This window comes from Bactrocera latifrons, unplaced genomic scaffold (genome assembly GCF_001853355.1).
Source record: "Bactrocera latifrons isolate USDA-ARS-PBARC rearing strain unplaced genomic scaffold, ASM185335v1 scaffold_31, whole genome shotgun sequence".
Lineage (NCBI taxonomy): Eukaryota > Metazoa > Arthropoda > Insecta > Diptera > Tephritidae > Bactrocera > Bactrocera latifrons.
This window is the reverse complement of record NW_017536741.1, coordinates 1,081,063-1,092,979: the sequence shown is the minus strand read 5'-3', so window position 1 is coordinate 1,092,979 and position 11,917 is coordinate 1,081,063. Positions and strand designations below refer to the sequence as shown.

Sequence of the window (11,917 nt, the reverse complement as noted above, 5' to 3'; positions counted from 1 at the left end):
CTTAATATTTGCGACGAGGGGTTGGCTTCTTGGGGGGCTTATATGAGGTGGAAGGAGCTGAAACACGGCGCTCCGGTTCCTCTTTAGGTGGATGAGTGCGTATGTATTCGAGCGCTCTGAGAATGGCCTCTGGAATTGGTGGCGGGGTTGGCAGAAGATCACTCTTTGGCTGATAGCCGTTCTCGTCGGCAATGTAGGAGATTTGCACATGTTCACCTTCAGGTGAGACCCATTGGAAATCGCCATGTACATTGCCGCTCGCATCACCCGACTGTGCAGATTGAATACCATTGCTGGTCTCCAGTGCGTACTCGAAGCCATCTGAACGCACATCGGAGTGCATGGCCTTTATTTCTGCGTGGGCTTCATCGCCACTTGAATGCGAGCTCCTGCTGCTGATRCCGGCAGATCGACCACCAGTGGTAAGGCTGTGGAAAGGACGTCTCGGAATTGCGGCTACACTGAGCCCGACGGCAACAAAGAAGATAAGCTACAATTGCATGAAAGTAAGAGTTGATTCCAGGTCAGACGAAAATAAATGAGGGCAATGTTCATATGCCGTTTGAAATACTTACATATTTGAACATTTTTGTAATTAGTTCCAGGTAATCGCTTGTCGGAATCCAACAAATTAATGCGCTGTGGTCACACACGCTTTGGTATTTATACCGTGAGATAGTTTCGTTTTGTGCCGAAGTTCGACAATTTATTTGCATAACCTCTCTGTTTGGAAACAGCCAACAGATTTATTGGCGTCCCAACTGTAAGTCTTGTCATCGCCAAAAAATGAAATAATATTTCTATAGCTAACAAACTACTTTTCGGCGCAGCCGTGCGCTGCTCGCGTCGCTTCTGTGCAACAAAAGATGCCCAGTTAACCTCACATGTAGTTCAGTAGGTAAGCTGTGTGACGAGTTTCGCTCTATTTTGGCAATAAATCTGACCCAAAGCCAGTATACCGCACCCACAACCTAAACCAGCGTTTCAAATTTATTGCTTTTGCTTGGTACGGTTATATGGGTGCAACAAGTAAAGAAGATCAGGCAAACGATGTTACAAAAGTTTTTGAATTGTGTATCTTCAAACCATATATGAGAATCATTCACAAATGAAAATGAAAGGTGTGAAATATAGAATAATGAACAAATAATTACCGTTRCTTTTGATATATTTAAGTAACACATGAGCACATCAACTTTTAAGAAATAACCAGTTCTGATATTTTCTTCGAAATTACTTTGAAGAGATTTGACATTTATGTTTTATTTGCCAGAAGCAATGCTTGACTGAAATTGAAATGCAAATTGCTGTCACTCACAAATTCAACATTAATTGGTTGATTTTGTAGATTAACTCCACTCACATGTGCTAATTTCCATAATCCATGAACAAAGCAGCTAATCTAGCCGTCTACGTTATGGAATCGAAGATGTTGAACACATGTCGGAGACACTGTACGTCTGTCTGTCAGTAAGTCATGCGCTTTTGTCATCTTTCAACAAGTTTCAGTTATGCAAACTATCTATGATCTCAATGTCATAAAAAAGCAGTATATTTTAGTATCCACACCTGTGTTCCTCGAATATTCCACTATTCAAGCCAAAAGGTCAATTGAAAAGTTCCCGCCTAACAAAAGGTTTCAAGATCGGAGAACACTCTGGCAGAACCCCCAGAGGTGATCTTGGAACATGCCCATGAAAAGAGAATCGACACACACCACGTCTTTGTCAATTTCAAAGCTGCTTTTGGCAGCACGAAAAGGATATCATTGGCCTCAACACCCTAACACTCTATAAGTCACTCATTATTTCCGTYYTGCTATATAGTGCAGAGGCATGGATGATGACAAATCTGATGAGGCGACGTTACAAGATTTCGAGGGCAAGATTGTGCGAAAGATATGTGGTCCTTAGCGCATTAGCAACGGCGAATATCGCATTCGATGGAACGTTGARCTRTATAAGATATACGACGCCATTGACATTTCGGMGCAGAACCTGCCGGCGGAAGCAGAGGAAGAGAAAGACCTCAACTCCATTGAAAAGACCAGGTGGAGAAGAACTTGGCTGCACTTGAAATATCCAATTGATGCCAAACAGCAAAAAGAAGGAGCAACTGGCGTGCTGTTGAAAACTCGGCTATAACCGATTAAGCGRTGTCAACGCCAATAAAGAATAAGAAGTGTTAAGCAAACTGCACGTTTTCGTTTTTAATTATTCATTTCTACCATCGGTCACCAAGTCGTAAAGAAACCATAAATTTCGATATGATTTGCRCAAGATTAGATGACAAAGTGGTAGTTGACTAATTTAGAACAACTGGAAAGTGGTCACAACCAAACAAACAACGCAGAAAATATTAAAATGAATATGGTTATTGTGCAACGTTCGACAAATTTGTTATTTTGTGTATAAACAACAWATATACGTAAGAAATGAAATAAAATGAAATGTAAGAGTCTTGCCAATTAGGCGAATTGAACCAGTTACCGGTGCATTTTGGCGACAAACAATTCATAACTGAGACGCTCTTACAATTAGAACAAGTTTTGCTGGATTTCATCAGCGGCGTGATTGCAGAAGCACAGTTAAAGCAACGGSATTAAAACGCAATCACATACACACAGACATCCACATAGATGCAGGGGAGTGAATTCGCTCACAACAGATTCCCGATTTTATGGAAATGAAGCTGGCATAACACCGAACCGCATCTGGTCTTATAAAAGCGCCACCAAATTTGGCAAACAGCATCAGAAACAATCGAGTGTTCTAGTCCAATCCCCACAAATTTGCAAAATGTTCAAATACGTAAGTAGCCACTTAACTTAGTGGTGGCGTTGCAAACAGGATGTACTTATTTGTGACAAAATAAATAATTCGAGTTTCTTTATTTCCATTAGGTACTACTCTTCACTTTGGTTGCTTACGTCTCGGCCGCCGCTGTCAGCAGTTCCGATGATGCTCATGCCGAAGTCAGTCTACAGAAGTCCGATGTTCGATTCAATGGCTTTGACACCGAATTGGAGACCAGCAACAGCATTCACGTCGTGCAACACGGTGATGAAAAGGGCAACATCAACGGCGAATACGGTTGGATATCACCCGAAGGCGAACACGTCATTATAAACTAYGTTGCCGACGAGAGCGGTTACCACCCACAGAGCGAGCTCTTGCCCACAGCTCCCCCAGTACCAGAGGCCATCGTCAAGGCACTCGAGTACATCGCATCTCACCCCTCAAAGGAAGGAGTCCAGAAGAACTAAATTTGTAAACTTTGACATTGTTACGCATTGATTAGGAAAGAATGTGACCGATTTTCTCTCGTGCAAGAATAAGATTTTATTATTATAGTATAAATGCAAATAAAATACTCAATTTTATTGGTAATATGAATGTGTTATTTTCTATTTACTCATATTAATAAAAGATTCTCAGATTATATAGTAAACTTTAACTATGATATACTTATTATTGAAATAAATTGATCTCAAGCGACAGCTGATCCTAGGAAAAGGAGAATCTATGTCTCGTAGCCTCCGCTTGTAAGTCATTGAGTMAACTCAGGGCATTGTTAGTCAACGAAGACGCCGATTTTMMTCTCGCTGTCGAAATTAATTAAAAACGAAATGAACTGTCAAACAGCCATAATTATAGTAAACAAATGTTTACCCTCATTTTGCTCTTGACATTTTTCTTTCATAGCACACCAAGGAGAGTAACGGGGCGAAATTATCATAATCTTTCTTACCATCTTTTGCGATTTGCTGATAAGAAGATTAAAATTCTTATTTCTAGGCTATCAACAACCTACGATGTGTATACTGGTTCCTAGACATACTTGCACATATGTGCTAGTTACCTTTTGCGAAGTTACTGTGTAGAAATTAACTTTTTGGACCAATTGCTCATTACCATAATTATACCAAAGTGTGGTCAGTGTTGTCTGATACGTTGGTTGCCTTCGGTATTGCGACTTTCGAGAGCAACAACAAATTTTAATCCGCTTAAATCTTAAACCGCTTTATTGTTTTTGAAAGTATTCTTCATTAAGATCTATACACTTACTTATCTCCAAAACATGCGTTCAGAGCCTTTTGTTGGATCCGGCTTGAAATACCCATACAGTCGACAGCTGTTTAATTACGATCTCATATGCGTAAATCTACGATTCATCACCATCACACACCAGCTGTGTTTTGAAGCACAGCTGTCGATTTTGTTAACATTCGTCTTGACCAATCGACATGAGCCTTTCATTGAGCGTTTGACAAATTGTGTGAGATCCAACGTGGGCAAATTTTTTTACGGTTAAATGTTCTTGCAATATTGAATGTATGTTACCATCCCCCCCATGTCCAAAGTTATCTCTATCTCTCGATAGATCACAAGTTGATTTTGCAATAGTGTTGCCAAATCCTGAAGTATATTATGTTGTCAAATATCTCCCTTATGCTTTTTTGCTCTTTATTCAAAGCTTTATAAAAAGTGTTACAGTGATCGGATTTAGTTCAAATATACGCTATTTCGTTCCATAATCTGTTTCCATCTAGACGGCAACTTCATTATATCTTCCTCGTAGAAGCCTCCTTCCTTATTTGCGAAGACCACATTTCACAAGTGTCTTTTGATTTCAACTTTACACCAACAAGGGCGTTCKCCATTAACACAAGCAGGTAGTAATCTCTTGGCCCTATGTACGGGCTATATGGTGGATGCGATAAAACCAACCATCCGAGCTCCCGTAGCTTCTTCCCACCAAACACATAGCAAAACCTTCTTGGCCGTCAATCCTGGCTTGACCACTATTTGGGACGATTCACTAGCTTTCGACCACGACCGTTTKCGCTTGATATTGTCATATGTGATCCATTTTTCCTCGCYAGTCACCATCCGCTTSAAAAAKGGATCGAGTTCGTTCCGTTSGAAGGCGTTGATTCGGTGCAGAAGGTTTTTTTTCGTCACATCATGCGGCACAAAAACATAAGCTCTTTTGTGTAACCAGCCTTCTGCAGATGATTTAAAATGGTTAGGTGAACAAGTCCCACCTTCTAGGCGATGTCACGACATGCTACATGCCGGTCTAACTCAATGTTTTCCATGATTTGATCGGTATTCGTCGTCACAGGTCTTCCGCTGGCTGGCTTATCCATGGTGCCATTTTCAGCCACTCTGAAAACCATTCCTCCTCACGGAACGGTTCTCTAGAATATTTACTTTTAACGAAGGAAAACTTTAAAATTACGGCGTTAGTAAATTCCATGTTTACACGTCTGATAACTGTTGAACGCAATATCCAAACAAATAATGCATAGCGTCGTTTTGTRGGCCATGTCAAGTCCTTTACAAGATGTATATTATTGCCAGATACGAGCTCTGTAGTGCTTTATACAAAGCCGCGARATTCAAAAGACAAAAAGGCGGAAGGGAAATATTTGACAACATAATATAAGGCGGCATACGTGCCTGCTTTAGTATAAAATATCTTGAAGAAATTCTTCTTGTTTATGATTGAGCCGGTGGTGACCCTAAATGTCAAATTTGGAAAGGTTTCACATTTAGAACGCTATGAATACAAATTCAATAAATGGAGCTCGATTTTCAGACCGGATCATCAAATCCTTAGAACCGTCAAAAAACTTTGATGTTTTCGAGACACCAGCATCAAACCGTGAACTTAACCTCTCATTAATAAAATATTTTTTGGCTGAAATCCCACATGTGTAGGTGTTAGAATATTGAAAATGTTTAAAGAATTTAATTGAAGGACAGTCCGGACAATGAACCATAACTTTCACATTCTCTCCTTCCCTTCATCTAGTGATAAATAACATAACCTGCTTTGCAACAAAAAAATAYGGTGGCTCTATCGCTTAAGCGCAATTAAATTGTTATGCATCTYGTCTTGAATAGGCAAGCAAATGTAAAAAGTCTATTGGCATTCTCGAACGGAATTATCTTAAACAATTCATGGCTCAGTTCATTCGACAATTAGAACAAGTTTGGCTGGATTTTGGAGGCCGTTGAATTTGCATTCGACAAAGATTTAGAAAGAAATTTGGTAAAATCAACGGGATTTAGAAAGAATTGCAGTTGCCATTAACACACACACACACACATTCCCGGTTTTATGATCGTCAAAACGGCTTCGAATCTGGCAGCAAATTGGATTATAAAAGCGCTACCAAATTAAGCAAACAGYATCAGAAGMAATCAAGTCTTCCATTATCATAGATATCACTGCCAACAAATCGATAGAAATGTTCAAATACGTGAGTTGACCAAACTTCAGTGAACTTCAGTGCTTGAATTTCGCCTTTCACGGTGCTGATAATTTACTAAACATCTTCCTTTTGTTTTAGGTGCTACTCGTTGCTTTCATCGCTTATGCCTCGGCCGCTGCTGTCAGCAGTTCCGATGATGCTCATGCCGAAGTCAGTCTACAGAAGTCCGAAGTTCGCGTCAATGGCTTTGACACCGAATTGGAGACCAGCAACAGCATTCACGTCGTGCAACACGGTGATGAAAAGGGCAACATCAACGGCGAATACGGTTGGATATCACCCGAAGGCGAACACGTCATTATAAACTACGTTGCCGACGAGAGCGGTTACCACCCACAGAGCGAGCTCTTGCCCGTCGCACCCCCAGTACCAGAGGCCATCGTCAAGGCACTCGAGTACATCGCATCTCACCCCTCAAAGGCTGTCTCTTATACACATCTAGATGTGTATAAGAGACAGGCATTCACGTCGTGCAACACGGTGATGAAAAGGGCAACATCAACGGCGAATACGGTTGGATATCACCCGAAGGCGAACACGTCATTATAAACTACGTTGCCGACGAGAGCGGTTACCACCCACAGAGCGAGCTCTTGCCCGTCGCACCCCCAGTACCAGAGGCCATCGTCAAGGCACTCGAGTACATCGCATCTCACCCCTCAAAGGAAAGCACGAACTAAGCGAATTAGAATGGACAAATGTGATACGTAACGGTTTTGGAACGATGATATTGTTTTTGAACTGCAACTGGAACTTATAGCTGGAAATTATGGTTCTCATTATGCTATATGAATAGTGGGAAACGTGGTTTCGACGACACTCTTGATGTTGGTCGAGCTTTTGCTCTTACATATTGCCGACTTTTTCATTTTATATTTTAAATTTTTTATTTTGTAAATATGTGTGTGTTAAATGCAAATAAAATACTCCAGCAAACTGGTAAACGAAGCTTTTACTCTTTATAACATAGCCTTGGACGCATTGGAACGGATAACACAATATCGGTTATTTTACCGGTTAGTATTGCAGCTATCATGGGCAACTAGCAAAAGCAAGGCTATTGATGATATTGCGAATATAAAACTTTATAGTTTTCTAAAGCTAGCTATAAATAAATTTTTTAAAGTTGTGCTCAATGACGTCTAGTACAGCAATTACTAGCGATTCTGTTAGTAAATAGCCAGAGCTAGGTTGCTCTGTTTACTTAATTAAGCAGCAATCAATTTAATAATTAGMTATAATTAAAGTTTCGCTGTTGCTGTTGTTTATAAGCATAACACTCAGATCTGATCGTCAAGGGCTGGCAGTGCGGCTAATAGCTTTTATTAGAATATTTCTAGCTGTCAATAACAGTAATCGCCTACAAACTAGTAATTTAGCATATTTGAGTGACAGGTTTCATTTGGTTAAATATGTATATATAAATATATCAATAACTGTAACTATGACTAAAGACTATAACAATAATCTTTAGTCATATTATAAATGAAAATATGGACTTTCTCAAAGCATTAGCAGTCATATTATCAGGGCTTCTCTGTCTTATGTCGGTATGTAGCCGGTTTATCGCACCGTTATAATTACCGTAGACTAATCATAAGTGTCGCTCTACACACTGCCACAGCAATATGAGCATATCCGACAAGCAATTCTCTAATTGACATTAAATACAAAAATTTAAAATAKAAATATTAAAAAGACATGTTTCGAGCCATTGAATCATAGCGTGTCGCGCTAACAACAACGGGGCAATGAGATGCACGCTAAGCAGGGTATATTAAGTTTGCCACGAAGTTTGTAACAACCACTAACAAACATCGGAGACTGACGACCTGAGCCGGTTTAGTCATGTCATCTCTCTGATTATACATGCGCGCAGTAGTCGCTCAGTTTTTGAGATATCATTCTGAAAAATAAAAAATTTTTTTTAATCTAACATAAGCTGCTCACGTGTCGGAACCGTTGTAGCGGACCACTATAGCATATAGCTGCCATACAAACTGAACGATCGGACTCTGATGCTTGTATGAAAAACTTTTTAATTTGAAGAGATATCTTCAAGAAATTTGGTATGGTCTATTATCCAAGACAACTATGCATTCTCTGGAGAAATTGCTTAGATCGGACTACTATAGCATATAGTTGCCCTACAAACTGAACGAGGGGATTAAAGATCTTGCATGGAAAACTTTTTCAATTGACGACATATCTCCAGGAAATTCGGTATGGCTTATTGCCCAAGCCAACRATACATCTCTGTAAATTTTTTTCAGATCGGATCACTATAGCATRTAGCTGCCATACAAACTGACGATCAATTTTTTTTTCGAATGGAAAACTCTTTTATTCCTAAAGATATCTTTACAAAATTTAGCACGGGTTATTGTCTAATAATATACTATAATCTTCGAACATATTGTTCAGATTGTAYCACCATAGCATATAGCRGCCATACAAACTGAACCATCAAATTCAAAACAAAAATCTGTTTACACGCTTTWATGMTATAAGAAATGCACATGTATAGCGTATTGCAGCTTCGGCGTAGTTAAAGTTTTGTTGTAATTTTAGTAATTTAATAACTCGGTATATTCTAAAAAGCTTTGCAATCGCAGCGCTAGCATTACAGTGTGTGTGTGTGTAAAGCTTGTAGGTAAGCATGTAAGTGAGAAAGTATGTGCTCATACTTTGAACATATCAGCATTAATCAGCTACAACGACTATTTGTTTATATTTTTTACAAACTTGTACGAAAAAATTCCAGCATCAAGCCATAATAACATACATGTATACATATCATGTAGTAGATCGTTTGCCATATTTGTCGCTGCATGAAACCGCAAACTTTATACGTTGTATCTGTGTTTGTGCGCATGTGTTCGCAGGTAGTTGTATATACGAAAGCTAYATAACTACCGTTTTTCATCACTTCGCTTAATTCACTTTCTGTCGCGAAAATCAAATTTGTTGTTTTTGCAGATAATTTATCTGGCAATGATCTTGAATCGCATCAAATTAATTAACGAAAGTGAGTCGAGCTGGTTAGCCGCGATATTATTATATACTCATATACATATGTATATATATGTATGTGGCACAGCRTACCAATTTGTTGTTGTTCACTTTAAACTAAATTATAGCCTTTGCATTTCATTCAGTTATGCCTCTCGATTTAGGTGAAGCTAAATGGCAGCGGATTAATAGCATGATTTTAGTAGTTTGACAGTTTTTATAACATTTTTTTTCTATAAAACCGAATATAATTTATTTTAGCTAAACAATGTTGTAAGATATTAAGAAAATCAAAAAAAAAAAATTAGTTTATAATCGTTGGTGGAAAATTATTTTAGTTTCATAGTCATAATTTTAATTGCAGCATGTTTAGAAAATCTGAGTTTTCAAGCGTTATCAAATTTTTTTTATTTATGGCCCCTAAACTGACAAACGCAAAGGTTTTCGACATTTTTTATATTTYATTCTTAATATATCTCTGCATTTGTCGCAGTTCGGCTCAGCATCCATCAGAGTAGTTAGTTATAATTTCATCAGTATTCGGCTCCGACATATTTATAACGCATTAGAAAAGTTATCTTTGTTTACGCTTTTAATTATAAATATTATTATATAATTATATATGAAGTGGCGCTTGCCAATTAGCAGCCGAAAATCCGCTGACATAGCAACAGTACCACACACACATATGTACATACAAACGTACTTTTTTATACGTTCGTAGGGGATTCGTGGTATAACCACTTTCCTAATAACTAAATATGTTCGTTTTAATCTGTTGCAGCAAAATTTTAATGATTTTCCGCCRCGCTCCCACACGCAGATTTTGGAGTTTTGTGTTGAAAATGGCAGACAGTGGCGTATATGCAAACGAAACCATTGTACACTTTGCATGCAATTAGGGTTTGGAAAATATAATTATTCCTTAAAAAGGAACTTCGAAAACTATTTTCGAAAATTTTTCTTTTCCAGAAAATCTCTTCAAACAAATGAATACGAASGAATATAATGAACAAGCACTTTTTCGAGGTATTTGGCCTCTAATCGATGTATTCGGTAGTCGAAAAAGTCTTTACGTGTTTCTAATCAATCTTCAGCTTTTTTTTCATATTTATAATATTAAATAAATAAACAAATATGTACCATTTTGGTCGACCACTTTTTGGCATWTTTCTGCTAGAGACATTCTTCCATCAGTGCAAAACTTTCATCAGTATAAAACGAAATTTCGAAATTTCCAGAACGGAAGCGAGCGAACCATTGTTGTGCTAMACGAACTGATAGAGCAGCCATCGTCTCTGCAAACTTCACAAATTTCRTTGGTGGCTAGCCTGTCATTTTTCCCTTTTGATACGAAATTTCAAAATTAAGCGTATATCTTTATTATTTTCACTCGTTTTTCAACAGCTGTAAACTTGTTTCAACTTCTCCGAATTTTTTTTTTTCTGGTTAAATGAAGCTTAAAATCTCATCTTTCCAACGCTATATGGTATGACACAATGTGATTGGTAGCACCAAAATACGAAAAGACTTTTTCGACTACCTAACATATCAGCACATAAAGCCAGAAAAATGTGATAAAAAATATTTGAAGTTTAGAAACCAAGAATCATCAAATCGTGTCACGAAAATTCAAGTTCTTTAGCTGCTGTGATTTTATTTTTACTACCCATGAACATCACATACTTTTTCGGCGTAGCTGTGCTCACTACCAAATAGTTATTATTGCAGCGAACTCACTTTTTGGCCGCATACTCTCTTCGCAGACAATTTATGCAGCTGACTGCTTAATAAGAAACAAATTTAGACATTTATTTCTGTCAACATTCGTGCTAACAGCAGTTTGTCACAGGTTTGGTTATGCTGTTGTCGTTTTTTTTATTTTTTATTTTTTTTTTAATTTTGCTTTCTTATTGTTCCAGCGTTCTTCAGCTTTTCTATTGTATGCGAGTTCATTGTTGTTTTTATGGCAACTACAATTTATATAAGAATCAAGCAGATACTTGTGGCAGATTATAATCAAAAATATTTAGAAAAAATCAAGAAATAGAAAAAGAAAATTAATTTTATGCGAAAAATTTTTCTCACTCTTAATTTTCAATAATTGGYGATATTTTCGAAAACCAAAATAGTTTTGACTATATAAAGCTGTCAAAGCCAATACTTGTCTTCAAATTATTTAGTAGTCTAAATAATATCGCGTACTTGAGCAACCGCACCTTAAATGATTTATTAATTGCCTAACTGAATCAGCTCTTTAAGCTCGTTAAGGTATTTTCTTCGCTGCAAGCAACCTACCTTCAGGTCTTAGTCCGATCTGCGGCACATTTCCGAATATCCAATATACAAAAGGACCCGGGATTCTTTTCAGTAAATGCCAGCCAGTCTTGTACTGCACATAGGACCAATAAGCGTAAACGCCAACAATGATCAGGGGAAACAGCAACAACGTCAACATAYTCGTGCCGTTTTGCAGCAAATCGGCGTAAATGAGTTGTTTTAGTACCGAAGCACTTTTTTCAGAAAGTCCAATAAACACAAATTCTGTACTGTCGCCGCAGCGCTTAGCTTTTAAGCACCGTTTTCGCCGTTACAAAACSTCTCAGAACCGACTTATGTTGC

At 38.1% G+C, this 11,917-nt stretch overlaps 4 protein-coding genes across 5 annotated transcripts in view; 2 read left to right on the top strand and 2 right to left on the bottom strand.

The window, feature by feature from the left end:
* On the bottom strand, nt 1-722 carry LOC108970798 (larval cuticle protein 2-like; the record flags this gene model as incomplete). The annotated part of the gene is given in 2 exon segments (XM_018936404.1): nt 1-490; nt 576-722. Coding segments are annotated over 2 exon segments (630 nt in total). The 5' UTR covers nt 717-722.
* The window catches only part of LOC108970797 (probable cytochrome P450 4e1), a 14,580-nt gene extending 2,663 nt beyond the window's left edge, over nt 1-11,917 (bottom strand). The window contains exon 1 of the mRNA XM_018936403.1: nt 11,594-11,917. Coding sequence (XP_018791948.1) covers nt 11,594-11,753 — 160 coding nt within the window. The 5' untranslated portion in view covers nt 11,754-11,917. The remainder of the gene's footprint in view (nt 1-11,593) is intronic.
* On the top strand, nt 2,410-6,985 carry LOC108970800 (larval cuticle protein 2-like). 2 transcript variants are annotated; one of them, XM_018936406.1, is made up of 3 exons: nt 2,738-2,810; nt 2,903-3,038; nt 6,743-6,985. In XM_018936406.1, exons 1-3 carry the CDS (start codon nt 2,799-2,801, stop codon nt 6,961-6,963), a joined length of 369 nt encoding a protein of 122 aa, XP_018791951.1. In that variant the 5' UTR covers nt 2,738-2,798; the 3' UTR covers nt 6,964-6,985. The 2 variants fall into 2 exon arrangements, with proteins under 2 accessions (XP_018791950.1, XP_018791951.1); XM_018936405.1 differs by lacking the exon at nt 6,743-6,985 and having other exon boundaries at nt 2,410-2,810; nt 2,903-3,352.
* Nucleotides 6,218-6,989, top strand: LOC108970801 (larval cuticle protein 2-like). Its single transcript, XM_018936407.1, has 3 exons — nt 6,218-6,271; nt 6,362-6,703; nt 6,949-6,989. The coding sequence occupies exons 1-3, from the start codon at nt 6,260-6,262 to the stop codon at nt 6,961-6,963; spliced, it is 369 nt and encodes a 122-aa protein (XP_018791952.1). The 5' UTR covers nt 6,218-6,259; the 3' UTR covers nt 6,964-6,989.